The sequence below is a fragment of the Triticum urartu genome, chromosome 3 (assembly GCF_003073215.2).
Source record: "Triticum urartu cultivar G1812 chromosome 3, Tu2.1, whole genome shotgun sequence".
Classification (NCBI taxonomy): domain Eukaryota; kingdom Viridiplantae; phylum Streptophyta; class Magnoliopsida; order Poales; family Poaceae; genus Triticum; species Triticum urartu.
The window spans coordinates 741,403,861-741,428,316 of NC_053024.1; the positions used below are offsets into that span (position 1 = coordinate 741,403,861).

General features: G+C 47.9%; 1 protein-coding gene and 1 long non-coding RNA gene across 2 annotated transcripts; one reads left to right on the top strand and one right to left on the bottom strand.

The window, feature by feature from the left end:
• Positions 1-613: 613 nt before the first annotated feature.
• On the top strand, positions 614-3,803 carry LOC125546377. Its single transcript, XR_007300619.1, has 3 exons — positions 614-941; positions 1,723-3,196; positions 3,591-3,803. It is a non-coding gene; the product is annotated as an uncharacterized LOC125546377 (long non-coding RNA).
• A 12,720-nt stretch (positions 3,804-16,523) lies between these two features.
• On the bottom strand, positions 16,524-23,847 carry LOC125546378. The gene is made up of 2 exons (XM_048710633.1): positions 23,804-23,847; positions 16,524-20,162 (listed from the first exon to the last, which is right to left on the bottom strand). Exon 2 carries the CDS (start codon positions 19,483-19,485, stop codon positions 16,750-16,752), a length of 2,736 nt encoding a protein of 911 aa, XP_048566590.1. The 5' UTR covers positions 19,486-20,162; positions 23,804-23,847; the 3' UTR covers positions 16,524-16,749.
• Between the last annotated feature and the right edge of the window lie 609 nt (positions 23,848-24,456).

Genomic DNA, 24,456 nt, shown 5'->3' on the forward strand with positions numbered 1-24,456 from the left:
CATAGTTTATGATAATGTGCCCAAATTGAGCACATAGGTGCATCTTGCCATTACAAAAAATATTGACAAACATCAAAACAAAAAACAATGTTGACAAATAGAGTTTCTAAACTTTTGTTTTAAAAAAATTCTAGTTTTATAGTGTAAAAAATGGGTATTTTTTGTGAAGCAAGTACGGAAATAGGTTTGAAATGGCACAACTTAAATTTGCACAGAAAGTAGACCATATTTGAGTGACAATTCCCAAGTTTCATGGGTTCTTTCGTACATTTAATGCATTTATAGTCATTTATTGCATAGAATTCAAATTTAAATCACAAGTGCATAAAAATGTTGGCAAAATTTTGGTGTTAAAGAAAATCCTATTTATATCCATTAATAGGCCTTATTAAAAAAGCAAGAAAAAGATAAGGGAAGAAAAAAAATATTAAAATTTTACCGAGTGCAAAAATATACCACTAAAAAATACACCGTGTTTTGATTGGTCAAGATGGCCCTCTCATGGATCACACATCGGAACTGTTATGTTTGCTTAGATCGAACGGCTGTGGCCCTGCAGGTGCCCTATCCTTTTATCTCCTCTCTCTCCTTATCCTTCACACGCACGCCTACCCATCGAAGCCACCGCATACCACGCCGCAAGTCGCCTCATGCCGCCACCGCTCGCCCCTTTCTCTGTATATAAGTCGCCAACGCAACCCTGGGCCCCAGGATCGTTCCCTCCTCCCAACCAGGCTCGAGGAGGCGGCCATGAGGAGCGCGCAGTCGCCGCAATCCTGGGCAGATCTAGCCGGGGTCGTCGGCAGCCATCCCTCCCTCCGGGCGGCCATGAAGAATTGAAGCGGCTTGCACAGAACTAGCGCATGGACCATGCGCGCCTCCCGCGCTAGGAGCCACCGGTCCTCGTCATCCGCTAGCATCCACGAGGAATCGATCCATATGTAAGCTACCTTCCACAATAATCCATCCAACAGGATGCTTGCTTGTTTGTGTACTAGTGCCAAGGGGAGCAAGATGCAAGGACGACATCGAGGGTACATGCCCGCTGCTAATTGATTCTCCTGGTAATAATAGTAGTACGTACGTGTTCCTGCCCATGGTGGAGATGCATATACCCGAATACCCGTAACATATTCATACATACTCGAATACTCTCAAACTGGCACGTATACATACATACCCGAATACCTGTGCGATTTTTTAATTCAGCTAAATAGGTCTACTGATTGTCAAATTGGGTATTAGAAATTGTGAAGAGCAACACGGACATGTACTTTACTGATAGGGAATGTAGGTGTAATACATAGTGCTTTTCATGGTAAGGGTTCTAGTACATGTATGATCATTTTAGTGTAGTATATCCCAACTTCACTATGAAAATACAGCAGAAACTTGTCTATTTATTTCACTTCAATTATTATATTTCTCGTATCTCAATCTCATATGCTTGTTTGATATATAATCCAATGGGTGATAGCATCACTTTTTACAACTACCCATCAGGGTTACCTTTTTATTTAGGTAAATGTAAGACTTCATCACCTTTTACCAAGTATCCATCCTGGTTACATTATGCGCAAAATAGGTTCCACATTTAATTCCAGGGCGACTGCACAGGGCCCCCAAAAATTAGGGTTCTTGTCTGATGCTTTATCTCGTATTCGGTTTGTCTTGATGCTTTATCTCTGGTGGTTCTTGTCTGATGCACACTGTTCTTTGCAGGGCCGTTGACGAGGATGTGAGGTGGGTGACTGCACAGGGCCCCCAAAAATTAGGGGGCTTCAAATCCTGTATATGTGTTCTTCATCGCCATGGATCTGAGAGTGCCCGAACTGCTTGTTTTTGTTGGAGAAGAGAGAACATGAAGAAGAGGGACCTAGGTCGTGGGCCCCTTTGGCGAAGGGGTAAGTGCCTACTGCAGGTCTGGTTCAACCAGCTGTACGTGTGCGATTCAGCCACTTCTTCAAGGAGCCACAAAAAACCAGTCAGTACACCTGATCGAAATACGAGAGGGGAAAGCCCTAGATGGACGACGTGGTCATGGCTGACGGCCGCACCGATACGAGCGGCATCCTTGGTTCCTCTGTGTGTCCTAGGGCGGTGAGGCCCATGATCTCGTCCATGGAGCACTATAGCATCATTGTTGTGCCTATGCTATCATCCGTCGCCAGAACAAGCAGGCATGTACGTTTCCCTTGCCTGACGCATTCCCATAGTCAATGTGAATATTTTGTTCATATTGACATCACCACATGGCTATTTCTAATTTCCATGTTCCTCTTTTGTATGATTGGGAATTCCTTCTGTCATGTTTATTTGTTGCCCATCTCATGGCTGGAATCGTTCCTAATTAGAGGCTCTTTTCTTGAGTTGGTCAGTACTAGAAGGCACTAACATGCTAATTGAGACAAGCATGGAAAATAACTTGTACAGTCAATGCTGTACTAGACCACTACATTAGAACAGATGCATTATTTTAGTTTAATTTCCAATACAACTTGCCCCAAACAGCTACTCCTAGTTAGATTTGGAGTATATATGCAGAGTTAGATTTGAATGAAACTAGCTACTTCTGTCAATGTCAGAACTTTAAGTTTTAGGTATATATGTTATTCCTAATATGCTTGCTTCCCCTTATAATTTCAGTCATTTTGGCTACTTAGATGTTGGTTTAATTTGATTATGTGGCATGTAGTTCATTTGTTGTTAGCCACAGTCCAGGGGCCTCAATTTTCTGGAGATCGCCTGGGTTCTTTGCAGGGTTCTGATGATATTTCCAAGGAAATATACTGATCCTGATGTGAAAAAACTGCCCATTTTTCCCTTTCTTAAACATTTTTACTCTGTTTTTTGTTCTTCCTAGTTCCAGCTTCACATTGCTGGTGTTTCATGCCATATTCATCAGATCCTGCTTACATGCCTTATGATTAACTTGATTAGTATTTCTGACACTGTCCAACTGGTTCTTAAAGGTACTAAATCCAGATTGAAGAGCAAACTCTATTTGCAGGTGCCAACGAAGAGGATTGACATATAAGATAGTAGTCCAAACTTGCAAAATACCTTTTTCAGAGATCTAGTCCTAATAAGACTCCAGGTGCAAGGCTAACTGTTATTTCTTCAAGTGCGCTCTAATTGTTATTTCTTCAAGTGCGCTCATACAAGCTGAACAAGGAATTCTCAAATGTTTAAAGTGGTAAGTCACGACCTTGCTTTCTCTTAATGTTCACCTGCATTTTATATGTATGGCCTTCATAATTAGCTAGCTGCTTCTTCTCTTTCACAATGTGTTGTTGCTGCATCGAGTCACAACTTTGAAAAAACGAATATGTGCTAGCTAGGGACATGAACTTAACCGAAACTCCAGATTGAGTCACAACTTAAATCAACAGTGGATGCTTTTAGTACATGTACTTGTGCTTATGCTTTAGACATTTACACTTGTAAAACTGTTCTGATCCCTCAGTTACATGCTTGTTGACACAAATAGTTTGGTGATAGTTATTTTTAACAAGGGCTGGAATAATTGTATGATGTATGTTATGTTGGACTCATTAACTAGAACTATTTTTTTGATTTCTTGATTGCAGGATCCAAAGATCTAGCTCGACTGGACAGTTAGTCTTGGCCTTAATTAGGATGGCCAAATTACATTTGAGTATCATTTGATGGATATTTGCTATGAGAATTATGAATTTTATGAATCTATATATTATACGTATGGTTTTGAATATTGTAATTGAATGCATGTATTTTTTTTATGGTTGCAATAGGCTATTACCACAATCCACTTTCGGTTGCCACATGTTAGCATCACGAAAAGTTTAAATTGTCGCAATAGTTTCTCGCAACAAACATTTCACCTGTTGTGTTACCTATTTATCACCACTAAAACTACTATGTTGCAATTTCCTGTTACGACGATTGGAATATTTGTTGCGATAAGTTAATGCCACAAGTGTAGTGGTTCGTGGCAAAATGTCTAATACCACGAAATCAAGTATCGTTGCCATAGTTTATTGCCACAATTGACTATTGCCACGGAAGAGCATGCACCACAAAACGAGCATCGTTGGCATAGGTTGTTGCCACAAATGTCTATCGCCACGAGCTATCAGTCGCCATGATTTGTTACACGTTGCATTAAAGGTATCCCCACAAAGCAAATTGTGGCATCAGGTGAGTGTTACCACGGGAAAATATGTGCCAACTTCCTGCATGGTTGTTGCAATAGCAGACTTTATTGCCACGGTTGTTTTTTTGTGGCAATAACCTATTACCATGCGTCCAGTCGCAACGGCTGCCAACAAATGTTGTTTTGTGGCAATAGGTACTTATCGCCACAAATCGACATGTATTGCGACGACCAATTTTGTTACAATAGACCCGGATCCTTGTAGTGGTATCTCTGGGCCCTCTCGGTAATACACATCATAAGAAGCCTTCCAAGCAATGAAGAAAATATGCCCTAGAGGCAATAATAAAGTTGTTATTTATATTTCCTTATATCATGATAAATTTTTATTACTCATGCTAGAATTGTATTAACCGGAAACTTAGTACATGTGTGAATACATAGATAAACAGAGTGTCCCTAGTATGCCTCTACTAGACTAGCTCGTTAATCAAAGATGGTTAAGATTCCTGGCCATAGACATGTGTTGTCATTTGATGAACGGGATCACATCATTAATCATTAGAGAATGATGTGATGTACAAGACCCATCCGTTAGCTTAGCATAAAGATCGTTTAGTTTTATTGCTATTGCTTCATCATGACTTATACATGTTCCTCTAACTATGAGATTATGCAACTCCCAAATACAGGAGGAACACCTTGTGTGCTATCAAACGTCACAATGTAATTGGGTGATTATAAAGATGCTCTACAGGTGTCTCCTATAGTGTTTGTTGAGTTGGCATAGATCAAGATTAGGATTTGTCACTCCGTGTATCGGAGAGGTATCTTTGGGCCCTCTCGGTAATGCACATCACTATGAGCCTTGCAAGCAATGTAACTAATGAGTTAGTTACGGGATGATGCATTACGGAATGCGTAAAGAGATTTGCCGGTAACGAGATTGAACTAGGTATGAAGATACTGACGATCGAATCTCGGGCAAGTAACATACCGATGACAAAGGGAATAACGTATGTTGTTATGCGGTTTGACCGATAAAGATCTTCGTAGAATATGTAGGAGCCAATGTGAGCATCTAGGTTCCGCTATTGGTTATTGAGCGGTGATGTGTCTCGGTCATGTCTGCATAGTTCTCGAACCCGTAGGATCCGCACACTTAACGTTCGATGACGATTTGTAATATGAGTTATGTGATTTGATGACCGAAGCTTGTTCGTATTCCCGGATGAGATCACTGATATGACGAGAAGTCTCGAAATGGTCAAGAGGTAAAGATCGATTTGTTGGAAGGTTATATTCGGACACCGGAATGGTTCCGAAGTGTTCTGGGTATTTTTCGGAGTACCGGGGGTTACCGGGCCCCAGTAGTGGGCCTTCATGGGCCTTAGTGGAAAGGAGAGGAGGGCCGCAAGGGAGGCCGCCCCCCATGGCCAGTCTGAATTGGACTAGGGAGGGGGCGACACCCCCCTCTTTCCTTCTCCCTTCCTCCACCTTCCCTCTCTCCCTCTCTTGGAAAGGAAAGGGACTCCAACTAGGATTGGGAATCCTAGTTGTACTCCCCTATGGCGCGCGCCCCCCTTAGGACGGCCTCCTCCTCTCCCCTCCTTTATATACGTGGGTAGGGGGCACCCCAAAGAACAACAGACGATCTCTTAGCCGTGTGCGGTGCCCCCCTCCATAGTTTACCACCTCGGTCATATTGTCCTCGGTCATATTGTCGTAGTGCTTAGGAGAAGCCATGCACCGGCAACTTCATCATCACCGTCACCACACCGTTGTGCTGACAGAACTCTCCCTTGTCCTCAACTGGATCAAGATCTCGAGGGACGTCATCATGCTGAACGTGTGAAGAACACGGAGGTACCGTACGTTTGGTACTTGGATCGGTTGGATCGTGAAGACGTTCGACTACATCAATCGCGTTACTAAACGCTTCCGCTTTCAGTCTACAAGGGTACGTAGACACACTCTCCCCTCTTGTTGCTATGCATCTCCTAGATAGATCTTGCGTGATCGTAGGAATTTTTTTCAAATACTGTGTTACCCAACAGTGGCATCCGAGCTAGGTCTATGCATAGATGTTATATGCACGAGTAGAACACAATGAGTTGTGGGCGATAATAGTCATACTCCTTACCACCAACGTCTTACTTTGATTCGGTGGTATTGTTGGATGAAGTGGCCCGAACCGACATTACATGACCGCGTTCATGAGAATGGTACCACCGACGTGCTTCACACACAGGTGGCTAGCGGGTGTATGTTTCTCCAACTTTAGTTGAATCGAGTTTGACTACGGCCGGTCCTTGTTGAAGGTTAAAACAGCGCACTTGACGAAAAATCGTTGTGGTTTTGATGCGTACGTAAGAACGGTTCTTGCTAGAAGCCCGTAGCAGCCACGTAAAACTTGCAACAACAAAGTAGAGGACGTCTAACTTGTTTTTGCAGGGCATGTTGTGATGTGATATGGTCAAGACGTGATGAGATAGAAATTGTTCTATGAGATGATCATGTTTTGTAAAAGTTATCGGCAACTGGCAGGAGCCTTATAGTTGTCGCTTTATTGTATGAAATGCAATCACCATGTTATTGCTTTACTTTATCACTAAGCGGTAGCGATAGTCGTGGAAGCAATAGTTGGCGAGACGACAACGATGCTACGATGGAGATCAAGGTATCAAGCCGGCGATGATGGAGATCATGACGGTGATTTGGAGATGGAGATCAAAGGCACAAGATGATGATAGCCATATCATGTCACATATATTGATTGCATCTGATGTTTATCCTTTATGCATCTTATTTGCTTAGTAAGGTGGTTGCATTATAAGATGATCTCTCACTAAATTTCAAGGTATAAGTGTTCTCCGTGAGTATGCACCGTTGCTACAGTTTGTCATGCCGAGACACCACGTGATGATCGGGTGTGATAAGCTCTACGTTCACATACAACGGGTGCAAGCCAGTTTTGCACATGCAGAATACTCGTGTTAAACTTGACGAGCCTAGTATATGCAGATATGGCCTTGGAACACTGGGACCAAAAGGTCAAACGTAAATCATCTAGTAGATATGATCAACATAGTGATGTTCACCATTGAAAACTACTCTATCTCACATGATGATCGGACATGGTTTAGTTGATATGGATCACGTGATCATTTAGATGACTAGAGGGATGTCTGTCTAAGTGAGAGTTCTTTAGTAATAAGATTAATTGACCTTTAATTTATCATGAACTTAGTACCTGATAGTATTTGCATGTCTATGTTGTTGTAGATCAATGGCCCATGCTATTGTTCCCTTGAATTTTACTGTGTTCCTAGAGAAAGCTAAGTTGAAAGATGATGGTAGCAACTACACAGACTGGGTCCGTAACTTGAGGATTATCCTCATTGCTACATAGAAAAATTACATCCTGGAAGCACCGCTAGGTGCAAGACCTGCTGCAGGAGCAACTCCGGATGTTGTGAACGTCTGGCAGAGCAAATCTGATGACTACTCGATAGTTCAGTGTGCCATGCTTTACGGCTTAGAATCGAGACTTCAAAGACGTTTTGAACATCATCGATTATATGAGATGTTCCAGGAGTTGAACTTAATATTCCAAGTAAATGCCCGAATTGAGAGATATGAAGTCTCCAATAAGTTCTATAGCTGCAAGATGGAGGAGAACGAAGCCATGGTGGAGCAAGGAGCACGAGCAATGGCGGGATCGGCCGCCGCCGTGTCGGCATTGGATGTTTACGGTGGTGGTGGACGGGCCGGCGGCGGCGGTGGCTGTGCACCCACGAGTCGCCATTCCTGGTGTGGCCCGCCTGCAAGAGAGAGTTGCAAAGTGACCACGAGCATTTACTGGTTGACCGTGCATTACATATAGTTCATCTCCATTAGCACGTCTCCAACATCAACCCACAAATTTCCTCCCGCATTCGTCCTCAATAGAGGATCCACGGACACAGATGCGGGAGGACGACATCCAACGCTAATCGCATATATTTCAAACTCCTTTTCAGCAAACCGGATGAAATTCATGCAAACTCAGCCAGATTTTATATAACTTGATGGGTTTCATACAAATCGGACGAAAACGGTTACATTTTGGATTTTGGACATATTTTCAACTAAAAAGGAAAAATTATGTGCACATGTGGTCACGCGGAGCTTCACTCTCATGACACGGATACACTAGTCTACGGCCGGCCGCGGTGGATCCCTTTGTCTTCCACATGTCCGGAAGCCCGCTAACCGGACCGCCAAGAGTCCCACAGGCATATTGTTTCCCCGTATCTTCCCTATGTTCGGTTGCGTCGCTCATCGAAACGGCAAAGAGGGTGCTTCAGCCAGAGGGGAAGGGTGTTTCTGTGGAGCTCAGACGGGTGCCCAGAATGGATTAAGTTAAAGGAGAACTAGACAGGTCACCGACGGTGGCCTTCCGAGACTCAAGCGACCGCGGCCTCCAGTGTTCTACTTCTCCTCGATGATGGCTCCTACCTCTTGAGCACTGTGTTGGTTTTCCCTTGAAGAGGAAAGGGTGATGCAGTAAAGTAGCGTAAGTATTTTCCTCAGTTTTTGAGAACCAAGGTATCAGTCCAATAGGAGATTACACGCAAATCCCTCGTACCTACACAAACAAATAAGAACCTCTCAACCAGCGCGATAAAGGGGTTGTCAATCCCTTCACGGTCACTTACGAGAGTGAGATCTGATAGAGATAATAATAATAATAGGATAAATATTTTTGGTATTTTTATGATATAGATTGAAAGTAAAGATTGTGAAATAAAATAGATTTGGAAACTTATATGATAAAAGATAGACCCGGGGGCCATAGGTTTCACTAGTGGCTTCTGTCAAGATAGCATAAGTATTACGGTGGGTGAACAAATTACTATCGAGCAATTGATAGGAAAGTGCATAATTATGAGAATATCTAGGCATGATCATGTATATAGGCATCACGTCCGCGACAAGTAGACCGAAACGATTCTGCATCTACTACTATTACTCCACACATCGACCGCTATCCAGCATGCATCTAGAGTATTAAGTTCATAAGAACAGAGTAACGCGTTAAGCAAGATGACATGATGTAGAGGGATAAACTCAAGCAATATGATATAAACCTCATCTTTTTATCCTCGATGGAAATAATACAATACGTGCCTTGCTGCCCCTGCTGTCACCGGGAAAGGACACCGCAAGATTGAACCCAAAGCTAAGCACTTCTCCCATTGCAAGAAAGATCAATCTAGTAGCCAAACCAAACTGATAATTTAAAGAGACTTGCGAAGATAATTAAATCATACATATAAGAATTCAGAGAAGAACCAAATATTGTTCATAGATAATCTTGATCATAAACCACAATTCATCGGATCTCGACAAACACACCGCAAAATGAGTTACATCGAATAGATCTCCAAGAAGATCGAGGAGAACTTTGTATTGAGATCCAAAGAGAGAGAAGAAGCCATGTAGCTAATAACTATGGACCCGAAGGTTTGAGGTAAACTACTCACACATCATCGGAGAGGCTATGGTGTTGATGCAGAAGCCCTCCGTGATTGATTTCCCCTCCGGCGGAGCTCCGAAAAAGGCCCCAAGATGGGGTCTCTTGGGTCCAGAAGGTTGCGACGGTGGAAATAGGGTTTCGTGGTGCTCCTGGATGTTTTCGGGGTACATGGATATATATAGGAGGAAGAAGTAGGTCGGTGGAGCTACGAGGGGCCCACGAGGGTGGGGGCGCGCCCAGGGAGGGCAGGCGCACCTCCCTGCCTCGTGGCCTCCTCGTTGATTTCTTGACGTCCACTCCAAGTCCCCTGGATCACGTTTGTTCCAAAAATAACTCTCCCAAAGGTTTCATTCCATTTGGATTCCGTTTGATATTCCTTTTCTGCGAAATACTGAAATAGGCAAAAAAAACAACAATTTGCACTGGGCCTTGGGTTAGTAGGGTAGTCCCAAAAATAATATAAAAGTGTATAAATAAGCCCATTAACATCCAAAACAGATAATATAATAGCATGCAACAATAAAAATTATAGATACGTTGGAGACGTATCAATGGCGGTGGGCGCGGACGTGCTGGTCGCCACCTCGTCGACTTCCGCACAACCGGCTTCTTTCTATGCCTGCATGACATGGATGCGCGCGCGTCGACGACAGATGCACGGTCGCAGGCACTGGAGGCGGCGATGCTCGTGCCGCCATGCTCCCCGCCATGCCGGTCAGGAGCAACTCACCACTCCTCTACGACCTGGCTTGGAGCAGCGTGTTGCTGAACCACGCACCGGCTTGGGGCGACAACTTGCTCTATCGGGCTAGGCAAGGGAGGTGGAGCAGCAAGCTGCCTCGCTCGTATCCGCCGGGCTCGGTGGGCCACCCAGCCAACTTTTATGTCGTACAACTGCTCTTTCGACTCGTCGGATGCCATCGAAAGATTGGAGAAAATGGTGGAAGAAGGAGATAGGGGAGCGGCGGAGTGGTGCGATTCTTGCTCGGTGTCTATCCTAGTTTGAATGGAGGGCGGATGGGAGGAGCCTGCCCGGCGTAGCGTTTAATGCCATCCCATTGCTGAATGGACGAGTGGCCGGACTAGGTTTCTTGGCTTCCACATGGGTTTAATGGAGACGTTTGAATGCGGCAAGGAGGCGTGTTTAAACGGGCATGCAGCAGGTGGCGCCCTTGGTCGGCGCATCGCTTCAATGGCAGTGAGAGGTTGCATCCGCCCTGAGGCGCCTTCAATGTGGAGCAGCGCGCTCTAGAACGACATGAATGTGGGCAGCTGGACGACGGGCGGGAAGCGCGCGCGGGCGAGGAGGGGGGTGGTGGGCCAGGGCGGTTAGACGAGGGCTTGGGAGCGTTTCAGACTCCCTCAAAGCTCCCCCCCCCCCCCCCGTTTGTCTCCGGTTTGCGGGAGATATCGCGTCCAGACCGTCCCGCAGACTGATACAGGCCCGCGTAGGATGTCTTTCGTGGTCCGAACAGCGTGGCCCGGACTGTTGCGAGAGGTTTGAGGATCGGCGTTCGAGATGCCCTTACTCTATTATCTTAACACATGCACACATGCCACATCATTAAAGGTCCACCATAATATGCATAAGAATTACTTTTCGTCATTAGCTTTTTCTCACTAATTTTATTTATTTCTACATGCACACATATCACCTCATCAAAATTCATTATAGAATACTGCCTATATTAAATAAATATTTTGCAACTATATAATAATCCAATACAATATATAATATGTATTTTTAGTTTTCTATATGTTATTAATCCAGATATTTCATATGACCAAATTTTATTTAAAATTGCAACATATTCCCACCGCAATGTTAATAGTTTTACAGTAATGCTATTTGGTGGGCGTTCGTTGGGAAGGGGGGTGGCAATAGAATGTTATTTTCTGGCAGTTTTAGTTGCCACACGAGATTAAACAATTACAGTTTCTTCTTGTTTTTACTCATATTTTCGTTCCTCTCAAAAACTGTCATCAAAACGTTCGCAAAAGTCACCCCCTACTAGCGAACGTTCGCTAGATAAGAGGTCTCACATTGTAGGGAAGAAGCAAGTCTTTTGTACTAACTGAAATGCAGTTTTGCATACACTGGATGGATTTTTAAGACGCCCGACCTCATCAATCACCACACAGAGCCAGGGAATTTGTGAAAGAAATTCTTGATCCTTTGAGCCTATGTCATAGCTTCTAAGCATCACATCAAATGGCAATTCTTATTTGATATGAAGGACAAATAAAGAAGATATAGACCATGCACTCTTTTTTTTTACAGAAGTACACTAACAAATAGTGTCTAAACTTGGAAGAGAGCTAAACAAAGCTATTCTCGGTGATTGAAAAACCGCATCATACATCAAAGATCCGTACGAAAATAGCATACATTTGAATCAGATGATGCTGGGGATTTTTGGACATCTGCGTGTATCATTTTTCATGGATGATGATGATACGCCGACATACTGGATGTCCTTCATGGCAGGGAAAATTTTACGAAAATCTAACAACGACATGTGTCGCATTTAGAGGGCAGAAAACAACTGAAAGAAGAATACCCTCATGAGATGAAATCGAAATGATAGAGCAATAAGCTCTTAAGTTGTCAAATGAATGAAATTAAATAAGGTAATGTACACATGAAATGGTCCAAGAGCAATGTGTTTGATCTTCAAATAGCTTAACAGAGAAACTTTTTGTAGGGTCTTTCCCAGTCACATCTGCCCACAGTGAGCATAAACATCAACCATCAGAAAAGCAAACTATGGTTATGAAAATGTCAGCGCCCAATTTCAAATACATCCACACCCAAGTAATCATTTAGAGAAGTACGGGCTGGAAGCAAATGGGTCACCTCAACGCCTGGAAAAGAAATGGTATTTAACTGATTAATGGGAACAACATACTGAGGCTCAGATGTAGGGTGGCGGGGGGATAAATATTAACAAACAACTTCCATCTTTTATCAGTCTATCCCCTTGAAAGTACTGTGCTGATGTTATGGTCAAAACAAACTTCGATCAAACAGTGCACATTGTAAGGTATAAATAAACAACTGATTAATGTTTGATAGGTTTGCAGAAGTGCTTAGTTTTCAAACCAAACTTCAGTCAAAAGCTGCTCTCCGTTATGCCAAAAATATACCCACTAGAAGATTGTAACTCGTAATATTCTTTTTTTTTTGAAACGGAGGCAAAAGATTTGCCTCATCAATTAAATAAGTAGAGAATAGAGTTTAGAGTTATATAACACACCCACAGTAGCGGCATGACAATTACTCGCGCAACAACAAGTTCCCTAGTCTTTTAGCGCCAGCGGTTACCCAAAGCTTGGCCTCGTCCAGAATGGTGGTAAGGATAACAGGCGGTGGCATGCACTTGTGACGGAACACCCTAGCATTTCTTTCGTTCCAAATTGTCCAAGAGACAAGCATGGTGAGGGAGGCCATAGCATGCCAATTAGGATTGGTACAGTCGGTTCTCTTGTCCCACCACTCTTTGACGGTTTCGTGGAGGTGCCACGTTGATGTATCCATGTGATGTAAGCCAATCTTCTCGATGATGGCTCTCCAAAGCCTAATCGTGTAGCGGCACTTGAAGAAAAGGTGAGCACCGTTTTCCTGCTCCCTCTTGCAAAGAGGGCAGAGGCCACAATTTGGCCACCCACGCCTCTCCAAGCGATCGGCGGTCCAAATCCTATCTTGCAATGCCAACCAGGAAAAGAATTTAACCTTGGGAGGAGCCCAAACCTTCCAGACCATGCGGTCCATGGGAGAGAGGGTCAAGCCAAGGAACTGAGCCTTGTATGCGGTAGCCGCCGTGTAGATTCCGTCATTCGCGTGTTTCCAAACAATTTCATCTTCGGCTTGTTCATCAAGGTGGAAGTTGTGCACAAGCATCCAAAGAGTGAAAAATTCCCGAATGTGGTTGCTGGAGATAGTGGTGTTGTGGCGGATTTTGAAGATCCACGCATTCCCTCGAAGAGCCTCACACACCGACCAATTCTTCCGTCTTGATGCCTCGTAGATTAGCGGCGCAATATCCTTGGGCTTGCGACCAAGAAGCCAGGGGGCATCCCAAAACGGTGTTCTAGAGCCGTCACCCACAGTGATGGTGGTAGAGGCGTAGAAAAACTGGCGGTCATCCTCGGTGCAAGGATTGCCAAAACCCACCCACAGCTTGTGGGGTTCCGTCTATTCATACCAAAGCCAGCGAAGGCGCAGAGCACGTGCGAACTTGTCGGTATTGAGGACTCCTAATCCACCGTACTCCTTTGGTCGGCACACCACTTACCAGTTGACCTTGCACTTGGCTCCCGTTGTTTTATCCGCGCCGGACCAAAGGAAAGCCCTCTCAATTTTGTTTAGGTTATGAAGTGATCTTGCTGGCACGATAAGAGGCGTAATAGAGTACACCGCTTGGGAGGAGATGACCGACTTGACGAGGGTCGTGCGTCCGATGGTAGTGATGTCTTGGCCCTCCCAAGTGACCAATTTGCCAGCCGCCTTGTCTTCGAGGTATTGGAAGTCAACATGCTTAAGTTGCCAAACAGAGAGAGGCAACCCCAAGTATTTAACCAGGAAAGATGCCCATGCGGCTGGCATGCTCTGAAGAATATGGTCAAGGTCAAGGTGATTGCAGTGGATTGGCACGACGGAGCTTTTTTGGAAGTTGGTGCATAGGCCCGTCACCTCGCCAAAGCCTCTCAAGATAGAGGCAAGGTTGTCAATGTCCTTCTTGATAGGAGCCACAAAAACCGCCGCGTCGTCAGCATAGAGGGAGGTTCGCACCATGGCCCCACGCCCACGGATCTTATGCAGGAGACCTTTTCGAGTTGCAAGGGCCAAAATCTTGTGGAGGGGGTCGATCGCAATGACAAAAAGCAGGGGGGAAATGGGGTCCCCCTGCCTAAGTCCGCACCTATGCTTCACTGGAGGGCCGGGCAACCCATTTAAAAGGATCCGAAATGAAGATGTGGATAGAAGCGCGGCAATCCAAGCCCGGAATTTGTCGGGGAACCCCAACCGTTGAAGCACATCAAGGATGTATTCCCACTTGATTGAGTCAAAAGCCTTCTTGATGTCAAGTTTGAACAGAAGAGCTGGGGTCTTGCACTTGTGCAGGCGTCTAGCAAAATTTCGCACACACATGAAGTTATCATGTATGCTTCTTCTCTTGATGAAGGCGCTCTGAGCGTTTGAGACAAGGTCGTTCATGTGGGGGGCCAGCCGAAGTGAGAGAACTTTGGCAATGATTTTGGCAATGGCGTGGACAAGGCTAATAGGTCTGTAATCAGAGATGCCTTCCGCACCCTCCTTCTTGGGCAAGAGAACGACATTGGCAGAATTGAGCCATTGCAAGTTGGAGGTGTGTAGGGAATCGAAGCGTTGAATAACCCTCATGACGGAATGCTTGATGATTCCCCAACACTTTTTGAAGAAGGTTCCCGTGAAGCCATCCGGTCCAGGCGCCTTATTGCCAGGCATCTCCTTAATGCCCCCCCACACCTCATCCTCCGTGATGGTGTTGCCAAGGTCATGCAAGTCATGGGGCTCGGTGCTGAGCTCCTCCCAATTAAAATCTTTGTTGCACGTGCCTCTCCTCCCCATGACCTCAGAGAAGTGGTCATGGATGATCTTTTCTTTTACCTCATGTTCAGTCACCCACCCTTGTGCATGTTTGATACGATGAATGTAGTTTTTCCATCTTCGGGCATTAATGCGGTGATGAAAGAATCTGGTGTTTGCATCACCATCCCTCAGATTTGAAATCCTGGCACATTGGCTTTTCCTAGCCCTCTCAAGCACCGCCAAACTAATAACCCTCCGCTTGAGCCTAGAAAGTAAGTCACGTTCCTCGGGAGAAAGAATCCGCTCTTCTTGTGCAATGTCGAGGCGAAGAATCACAAGCAGGGCTGCATGTAGTTGAATCTTAGCCTTGGAAAAGAGCTTCTTGCTCCACTCGGAGAGCCGAATCACAGTTTTCTTGAGCCTATGGTGCAAGACTTGATAAGGCTCCGTGTGACCCACGTGCTCGTCCCACGCCTTCTGAACCACCTCGTTGAATCCAGGCAAAGATACCCAGAAATTCTCGAATTTGAAGGACCGTGGCCTTCTGGGGCCCCTGTCATCCGCGAGAAGGAGCGGACAATGATCGGAAAGGGAGGACGACAAAGCATGCAAGACATGGGTGTTGAATGTTGTATCCCATTCCGCATTGCAGAAGAAGGAGTCAAGCTTGCAAAGCGTTGGGTTGTCCCGCTCATTACTCCACGTGAAGCGTCTATTCTGAAGATGGATTTCCTTGAGCTCGCAGGATTGCAAAGTAGCGCAGAACCGGTTAATCCTACTTCGATTAACATTTCTCTTGTTTTTGTCACATGCACGATAGATCTGATTGAAGTCTCCTAGAGCAAGCCAACCAACACCAGCCAAAGGCTTGTGGGCGGTAAGTTCGGCGAAGAAGTCGTCCTTGCAAGCATAGTCTGTGGGACCATAGACGGAAGTGAGTTTGTAACACATGTCGGTCGCACGGATGCGGACCATGCCAGAGATGCAATAGGTCGAAGCTGAGAAATCGGAGACGTCAAGAACATTGTCGTCCCACAATAAAAGGATCCCTCCCCTAGTCCCAATGGCTGGGCGTTGCGCGAGATTTTTGAGTCTGTTACCACCAAGGAAGGCAGCAACAAACTTGTCAACACTGGCAAGCTTCGTCTCTTGTAAGCAGACGAGTTGACACGAGGAGGCAGCGATCGTTGCACTGACTGTTGCCCGCCTAGCTGAGCAGTTTAAGCCACGGACGTTCCAACTGAGCGTGTTGATCGGCTGTATCAGCATGGGACACACCATCATGCACATAGACCTGACGGTCCTGACCATGTAGCTAGAAAGGACACAGAACGTAGCCATTGATACAGCTGTCCAACTAGAGCAGTACAACACCGCATGTAGCCCAACACAAGGCAACGCCATGCACCCCTGATACAACACACACACCTAAAAACGAAAGCAACAGGGCCACCCCATGACACATTACTTAGTTGGACTAACATAATCAACTAAAACAGCCCAAGCATGCAGACTGGGAGATCAAGCCGTAGCCGGCTGCGATCCCACGACTTCCTGTGCTAGATGGCCCTCTTGAGCAAGCTCCAGCGCACCCTCACCACCATGGTCCAGCAATGCATCCTCGACACCGTTGACAGCAGCATCAACAAGGTGGAAGAACTCCCTCATGGCCATGATCACCTCTGGAGCCAGCTGCTCCTTAAACTTGGCTGTGAAGTCGTTCAAGGTAGCCTCAGTAACATCTTCTCCATCTCTTGTGATTCCCATTGTGCGACAGATGAGCTTCTCCGCCACCTTGGCTGCTGGAGCTGCAACAACACCTGCACCCGCTCGTTTGATCCTTTGCAGTGAGAGGCCGCCCTTGTTGGAGATTTTAACTCCTGCCAGGGTCTTCCGACGAGCCACTGGAGGGCTGGGACGAGGCGACGCAGGAGGGGCGAGGATGCCCAGCTGCCGCTCCTCGAAGATGGGCGCCAGGGTCTCCACTCCGTCTTGTGCGGCGCGACGGTGCACTGGGGAGGGGGTACGCCTCATGGTGCCGACGCAGACCAGCGGCGGCGTTGGCGACGACTGGAAGCCAGGTGGCCTGGACGGCGATGGAAGGGGCCTCACCATGGCCTCAGGCGAGCACAGCTCTAGCAGAGGCTGGCTATGAGTCGCACCCAACAGGAGGGAGCTCCTGGTCTCGTCACGTTTAGAAGCAGGGCTTGGCGGCAGGACCGTGGTTGGGGAGAGCGGCGGGGACACCGGTGGAGTGCACTCATCTTGGGATCGCAGCCTGGAGGAGCGAGGCGAGGCGTGACGGATGGGGCTACGCCCACGCGCAAGCTGCTCCGCCGGCAGCTGGACGGGCAGCAGCTCGAGGACACGAGTTGGCTCACCACTACCCGATCCCGAGCCTCGCAGAACTGCAGCAGAGCCGGGGCATGCAAGGGGGGCAAGCACAGCAGCGTTGCCCTCCCGTCGGTGCCCCCCCGAGCGGTCCCTGGTGCGGTCCTGGCCATCATCGCGGTGGCGCTCACGAGTGTTGCGAGAGAGCGAGCGCCGCACCTTGGCGCCCCAGCCCTCCCGAGCACGGCCACCATCGCGCCCGCGCCGGCCGTCGCGGTCGCCGTCATCTTGGCGCCTATCTGGGCGCCGCTCAGTACACCCCTGCGCAGGTCGGCGATCCCTTGGGGTGTACGTGCCATCGACAAACTTCCTATACCAGGTGAATTCATGAACTTCCGGTGGCGGCGGGTTGTCATCGTCGTCGCCGGCCTTGGAGTGGTCCTCGTGGAGGTCCAGATGGATGATGACGCAATGACGAAGGCCGCGCCGTCCCCGACGGCGGTGACCACGGGCCGGCAGCGTTAGCCATTTGACCTTGGGGATGGCACTGGGATCGGCCGTCCATGCCCACAGCGCCATGTCCTTCGTGTCCTCCTTGCGAAGGGAACGTGGCTCGATGTAGTCGAGAGAGCAGCCACGGTCGATGAGGAAGGTGGCGATGTAGTTGTTCCAGCCGTGCAGCGGGACGCCTTCCAAGCAGAGCCGGACGTGGTGGAGCTGGTCCTCGTTGTCGGCGTGCGCTTCAAGCCTCCACTCACGCACATAGATGCGGTAGCCAGCGTCGGGAAGATCACCGCGGGACAGAGCCTCGGCGCAGTGGTGCTGATGCATAAACCGAACAAAGAATTGCTTGGGATAGTGCTGGACCACCTCGCCGTCCGCCTGACGCGCGCCCAGGGCCGTTGCAAGCTCAGAGGCCACCTGCCGGCAGGAGACGTCCTGCCGGCCACCCTCGAGCCAAGCGACCGCACCGTTGGAGGAGAGGACGGCCGCTTCCAGCTGCATCTCAGGCGTCGCTGGGACAACAACGAAGTCTTCCGCCGGCCGTAGCGAAGCGTCACCAGGCCGTAGCGAGGCGCCACCAGGCCGCGCCATGTTGGTCCGAGGGGTAGCAGGCAGCAGCAGCGGGCGAGGGGCTTCCCAGCCACGACCCAGGCGAGATGCCCCGAAGACAGCAGCAGTAGGGCGGGGGAGAGGTGGTGGAGGCACGGCTAGGCTGTCAAGAGAGCTCAGAGGCTTCCAGAGGTTTTGACGGCCGCGCGATTTGTGCCCATTTTGTAGGCAGCGGGAGCAGCGAATTGGGTCGCGGCACCCCTCAGCACGATGACCGCGGAAGAGGCACCGACAACACCGGCCTAGGAGCCATCGGGGAATGGGCGCCGGCTTGAATGCCGGGGCGGCCAAAGCCGGGCGGCGCGGGCCTTTACGCGATGCGACGAGGCGCCAGTCGCCGGTCACTTCATCCTCGCGCCCCGCGCAGGGCTGCAACCCCGGCATTGAAGACGCACCAGCAGCATGGTGGAAGAAGGCCAGCTGCCTCCCAACAGCGCAATTAAGGCTGGCTTCGCCTGGGACTTGAATGCGCGAGGAAGCCACAGCAGGGGCGGCGAGCCCCGGCCCAACCAAAGCCTGGCTCGGAGATGCACTTGGCGGCTGCGAGTCGGGGACGAAGCCGCCTGAAGAGGTAGATCCGCCCTGACCTGCCGGCAGCGAATCTGGATCTGGCGAGGCTGCAGCAGATGAGCACCGGAAGGACGAAGTTCTCCTAAGCAGCGCGAGCTGGACGCCAACAGGGCCGCCAGCAGGCGGCGGCGGCAGGGGCATAAACCAGGAGGCGAAGCCGGAGCAGGGAGCTGCGGCCGCCCCCGCCGGCGCAGGCGCAGGCGCGGACGAGGGCGCGGGTGGGGAGAGCGTGGGCGGGCACATGGTGCAAGGATTTTATTACTCGTAATATTCTCATGCTCAGGGAAACCACAGTCCGTGTCCACTTCCCTGCTTCAATACAATTGAACTCTTTATTAATATTATGGATTAAATACACAAATGATTAACTATTTAGCTACTCTGGTTTATTCATATCTTAAGCAATAAAAGGCACCAAGAGACGTACAAAGCCAATAATGCATAGGAGATGAGTAATCCGTCCTAGAAATCACACCCTTACAATTTGGAATCAAGGATATGAAGAGCGTGCCAGCGTGGTCTGTCTACAAGTACATATGGACTTCTATACTTCAGCAAGTTATATATTTCCAGGTACCTCCAAGTGGTGTTCAGCTAGAAACAAATTTCAGAGAACTTTTTTTCAAACCAGATAAATTTTATAACAATCGCAATCAAAGAACAGTGGTTTTCGCTAGTTCCAGAAAAGAAGAGAAGGACTGGTTCAGTTGGTTGGATATTGTGCCCAGTCAATATAATTGTAGCAAATAGCACACCATATACATTCCATACATTCCAAGATCGTTGGAGTATGTGATATTCTTCCAGGGCTTTGCGGCATTTTTTTTCCGAAAAGGAGGAATACCCCCAGCCTCTGCATTTCTTGATGCACACAACCATATAATTAAAAATCCAGGTTCAGAACAAGGTCTCAAACAGTGCTGCAAAATTCAGAAAAAAGTTGTCATAACCGGCGAAAATAGGGTAAGATGACTAGACATCTATCCTATTGTTGGACTGTCATCCCAACCAATTGTAAGCACTCAGTGGTCCGCGTGACTGAGTAAACATCTTTCACAAAAACAATTACTTATATGCCCTCGGAATGGCCTTTACATGGAAGGTAAAGGCCATTTGAAATGTTAGATCTCAACTAAACACCATTCACAAAAACAACTACTTATATACGCAAGCGGACAGGCGGGGCGCACGATGATGGGGTGAGGACGGCAGCGTGACCAAGGTGGTGCTAAATCATGGCTTGACGGGGGTGGCGGCAGCGTCCGAACTGCGATGTCGACATGTGCGGTTGTCGGCGTCCACGACCGCTGCAGCGAGAATGGCAGGCGGCGCGTGACGATGGGAGTGCGAGGGCGGGGATTATGCGAGCCGGTCATGGCGTGTACATCAGATCAGACGTTAGATGCGTGCAATATGTATCCACGTCACATAACGATAGAGATATAGACACATCCTACAAGGGGGTGTCTTTTCTGCAAATGTGATAAGAAAATTGTGAGTTTTGGTATGATATAATGCCAAGCTCATGTGTTGAATATTCTATTAAAGCCTATGAAAGCTAGTCTTTAGGGAGGTTGATGGAGTCCTTGATTAGGGGGTGCTCAGCATATGTCGGTTTCCCACCCTTTGGGTTTGGCCGAGGACCCTCCCTAAGCCTGTCCATGGTGGGCCTCGTTCGTCTGGTCCAGAAGCTTCAAGAAGGAAGGACACGAAGACTTGGCGCATACTCCAAGGCATAGAGATAGTCCTCAGAACGGTTGCCCCTTAGATACGGCCGACCATGTGTAAACTTTAGGGACCCCCGATATCTATATAAGCCGGGGTGCCAAGGCCGTAGAGGGCAGATTCATTCACATTTGATCTCGTAGTAGATCACCTATACTCTGTACATCATCCATAATCAATACTCCCTCTGTCCGGAAATACTCGTCGAAGAAATGCATAAAAATGGATGTATCTAGAACTAAAATGCATCTAGATACATCCATTTCTCCGACAAGTATTTCGGGACGCAGGGAGTACAACAAAGCAGGATGTAAGGTTTTACCTCTTCGAGAGGGCCTGAACCTAGATAAACCTCGTGTCCCTTGTGTCCTTTTTACCATCCTAGGCAAGACTACCAGATCGGGACCTGCTACCCGAGATCCGCCAAATTTAGCTCCGATGGAGATGGAAGCGAGACAGACAAGTGTGTGTCATGACAGTGAGGTACGTAGAGGCTGGCCATCAAAAAGTTGCCCCCCTTGAATTTGATAGTATTTAAGTGGAGTATTACCCACTTGCTGAAAGATCGTGGATGTCGCCTAGAGGGGGGGGGGGTGAATAGGCGTTTTAAAATAATTACGGTTTAGGTTTGAACAAATGCGGAATAAACCTAACAGTTAATTTGTCAAGCACAAAACCTAAAACGACTAGGCTCACCTATGTGCACCAGCAACTTATGCTAAGCAAGATAAACTACTTAGGTGATAGCAAGATATATGACAAGAAACAATATGGCTATCACAAAGTAAAGTGCATAAGTAAAGGGCTCGGGTAAGAGATAACCGAGGCACGCGAAGACGACGATGTATCCCGAAGTTCACACCCTTGCGGATGCTAATCTCCGTTTGGAGCGGTGTGGAGGCACAATGCTCCTCAAGAAGCCACTAGGGCCACCGTAATCTCCTCACGCCCTCGCACAATGCAAGATGTCGTGATTCCACTAAGGGACCCTTGAGGGCGGTCACCGAACCCATACAAATGGCAACCCTTGGGGGCGGTCACCGAACCCGTACACTTTGGCAACCCTTGGGGGCGGTCGCCGGTACCCGTCAAATTGCTCGGGGCGATCTCCACAACCTAATTGGAGACCCCGACGCTTGCCCGGAGCTTTACACCACAATGATTGAGCTCCGAACAACACCAACCGTCTAGGGCGCCAAGGCACCCAAGAGGAACAAGCTCTAGGGTGCCCAAACACCCAAGAGTAATAAGTTTCTCAAACTTCACTTCCACGTATCACTGTGGAGAACTCAAACCGATGCACCAAATGCAATGGCAAGGGCACACGGAGTGCCCAAGTCCTTCTCTCTCAAATCCCACCGGAGCAACTAATACTAGGGAGGAAAATGAGAGGAAGAACAAGAAGGAGAACACCAAGAACTCCAAGATCTAGATCCAAGGGGTTCCTCTCACATAGAGGAGAAAGTGATTGGTGGAAATGTGGATCTAGATCTCCTCTCTCTTTTCCCTCAAAAACTAGCAAGAATCCATGGAGGGATTGAGAGTTAGAAAGCTCGAAGAAGGTCAACAATGGGGGAAGAACACGAGTTCAAAGGATAAGGTTCATTGGGGAAGAAGACCCCCTTTTATAGGTGGGGAAAAATCCAACCGTTACCCACCAACCAGCCCGCGGCCAGCGGTACTACCGCGCCTGGCCAGCGGTACTACCGCAAGGCCGCGCGGTACTACTGCTTGCATCCAAGCGGTACTACCGCACGGCTGTGCGGTACTATCGTACTGACCCACGGTACTGCCGCAACCCCAGCACAGAACCGATAAACAGACGCACAGGAGCTGGGGGCGGAACTTCCGCACGCGCGGTACTACCGCGCCCCCCATGCGGTACTACCGCGAGGCAAAAGTCCCAGCCAGGGGAAAAGGAAAACTTCCGTTCCTACTTCCGCAAAGAAACGGAAGTAGCAAAAACCCGACACAGTAGTACTGCCGAGGGGCGGTACTACTGACTGACCGCATAGCGCGGCACTACCGCACGGCGAAAGCGGTACTACCGCGGTAGGTGTGGATGTAAAAAGTTACATCCGCTCCTACTACCGCAAAGGGGCGGCACTAGCCTGGTGGGCAGCGATAGTGCGGCTCCAGGGGAGCGGTACTACCGTGGGCACCTGCGGTACTACCATGCCACTGCACGGTACTACCGCTGATGCCTACGGTACTACCGCTTTCTTGGGAGCAGTACTACCGCAACCAACAACGGCAGCCACACAAGGGAGGCAAGAAAACGGAGGAAGCTCCAAGGAAGAAGGAGGGGAAAATAAGGAGACGTGAACGTGATGAATCCACCCAAACCTTTCCAACGCGGACCCTGACAAAACCACACTCAAGAGAACAAGAACTGCCATAACTTCTGCATATGAGCTCCGAATTGAGCAAACTCAAGCTTGTTGGAAACAAGACGACGAGTAGCATCAAAACAACGACTGGTTATAGTAAGAAGAGGCAGTGGAGGTATGCCAACAAATAGAGGAGTGAAACCTCCAACCGAGAAGAACCGGCAAAACCTCCAACAATGAAAACATCATAGAGTATGCAAGCGAACTCCGTTTTCGATGAACTCAAGCTTGTCATCAAGATGACCAAAAGCTCTAAGACTCTCAAAGAGAACCAAACAAGAACCAAGAAATATGATGCAAGGATGCAATGGTTTGAGCTCTCAGCGAACGATACGATCAAGCTACTCATCGAGAGCCCCCTTGATAGTACGGCAATCGATCCTATAACCCAGTCTCCCAACTACCATCATGAGACCGGTAAAATAGAAAACCTATCAAGGGCAAACCTTTGCCTTGCACATGGTCCACTTGAGCTAGATGAAGACGATCTTGACTCCCTCAAGTTGGACCACCTTTCTTGATTGGGTTGACTTGATGAAGACTAGTTGATTGCTCCCCCATACTCCACTATGGGTGAGCCACTCTTCCGCACATCTTCACAAGTCCATTGTCACCACAAAGGACGGCAAGCTTCAAGCATTTGATCTCTTCGGGGATGCTCCACTTGAACTTGCACACCGCAACCTAACCCCACAAAGAACCCTCACGAAGACCATGGGTTAGTACACGAAGTGTAATTGACAATGCTTACCATACCATGGGATACCATACCATGGGATCACTTGATCCCTCTCGGTACATCTTCTACGCTTTGTGGGTTGGTCAACTTGATTCACTCTTTGACTTAGTCTTGATCAACCTCTCACAAGACCAATCTTTAGGTAATTCCTTGAATAGCACCTTGGTCGACACAAACTCTCCTTGAAACCAACACATGTACTCCAAGAAAAGCCTATGGACAAAAACCTTCAAATATAACTCAAGGCAACCATTAGTCCATAGAGATTGTCATCAATTACCAAAACCAAACATGGGGGCACCGCATGTTCTTTCACTTGCGTTCATGCTTACAAACATGACTAAATGTCGTTTTACATGT

Coding starts and splice junctions, on each gene's coding strand:
- LOC125546378 (XM_048710633.1), bottom strand. CDS start 19,485: ATGTGCCCGCCCACGCTCTCCCCACCCGCGCCCTCGTCCGCGCCTGCG.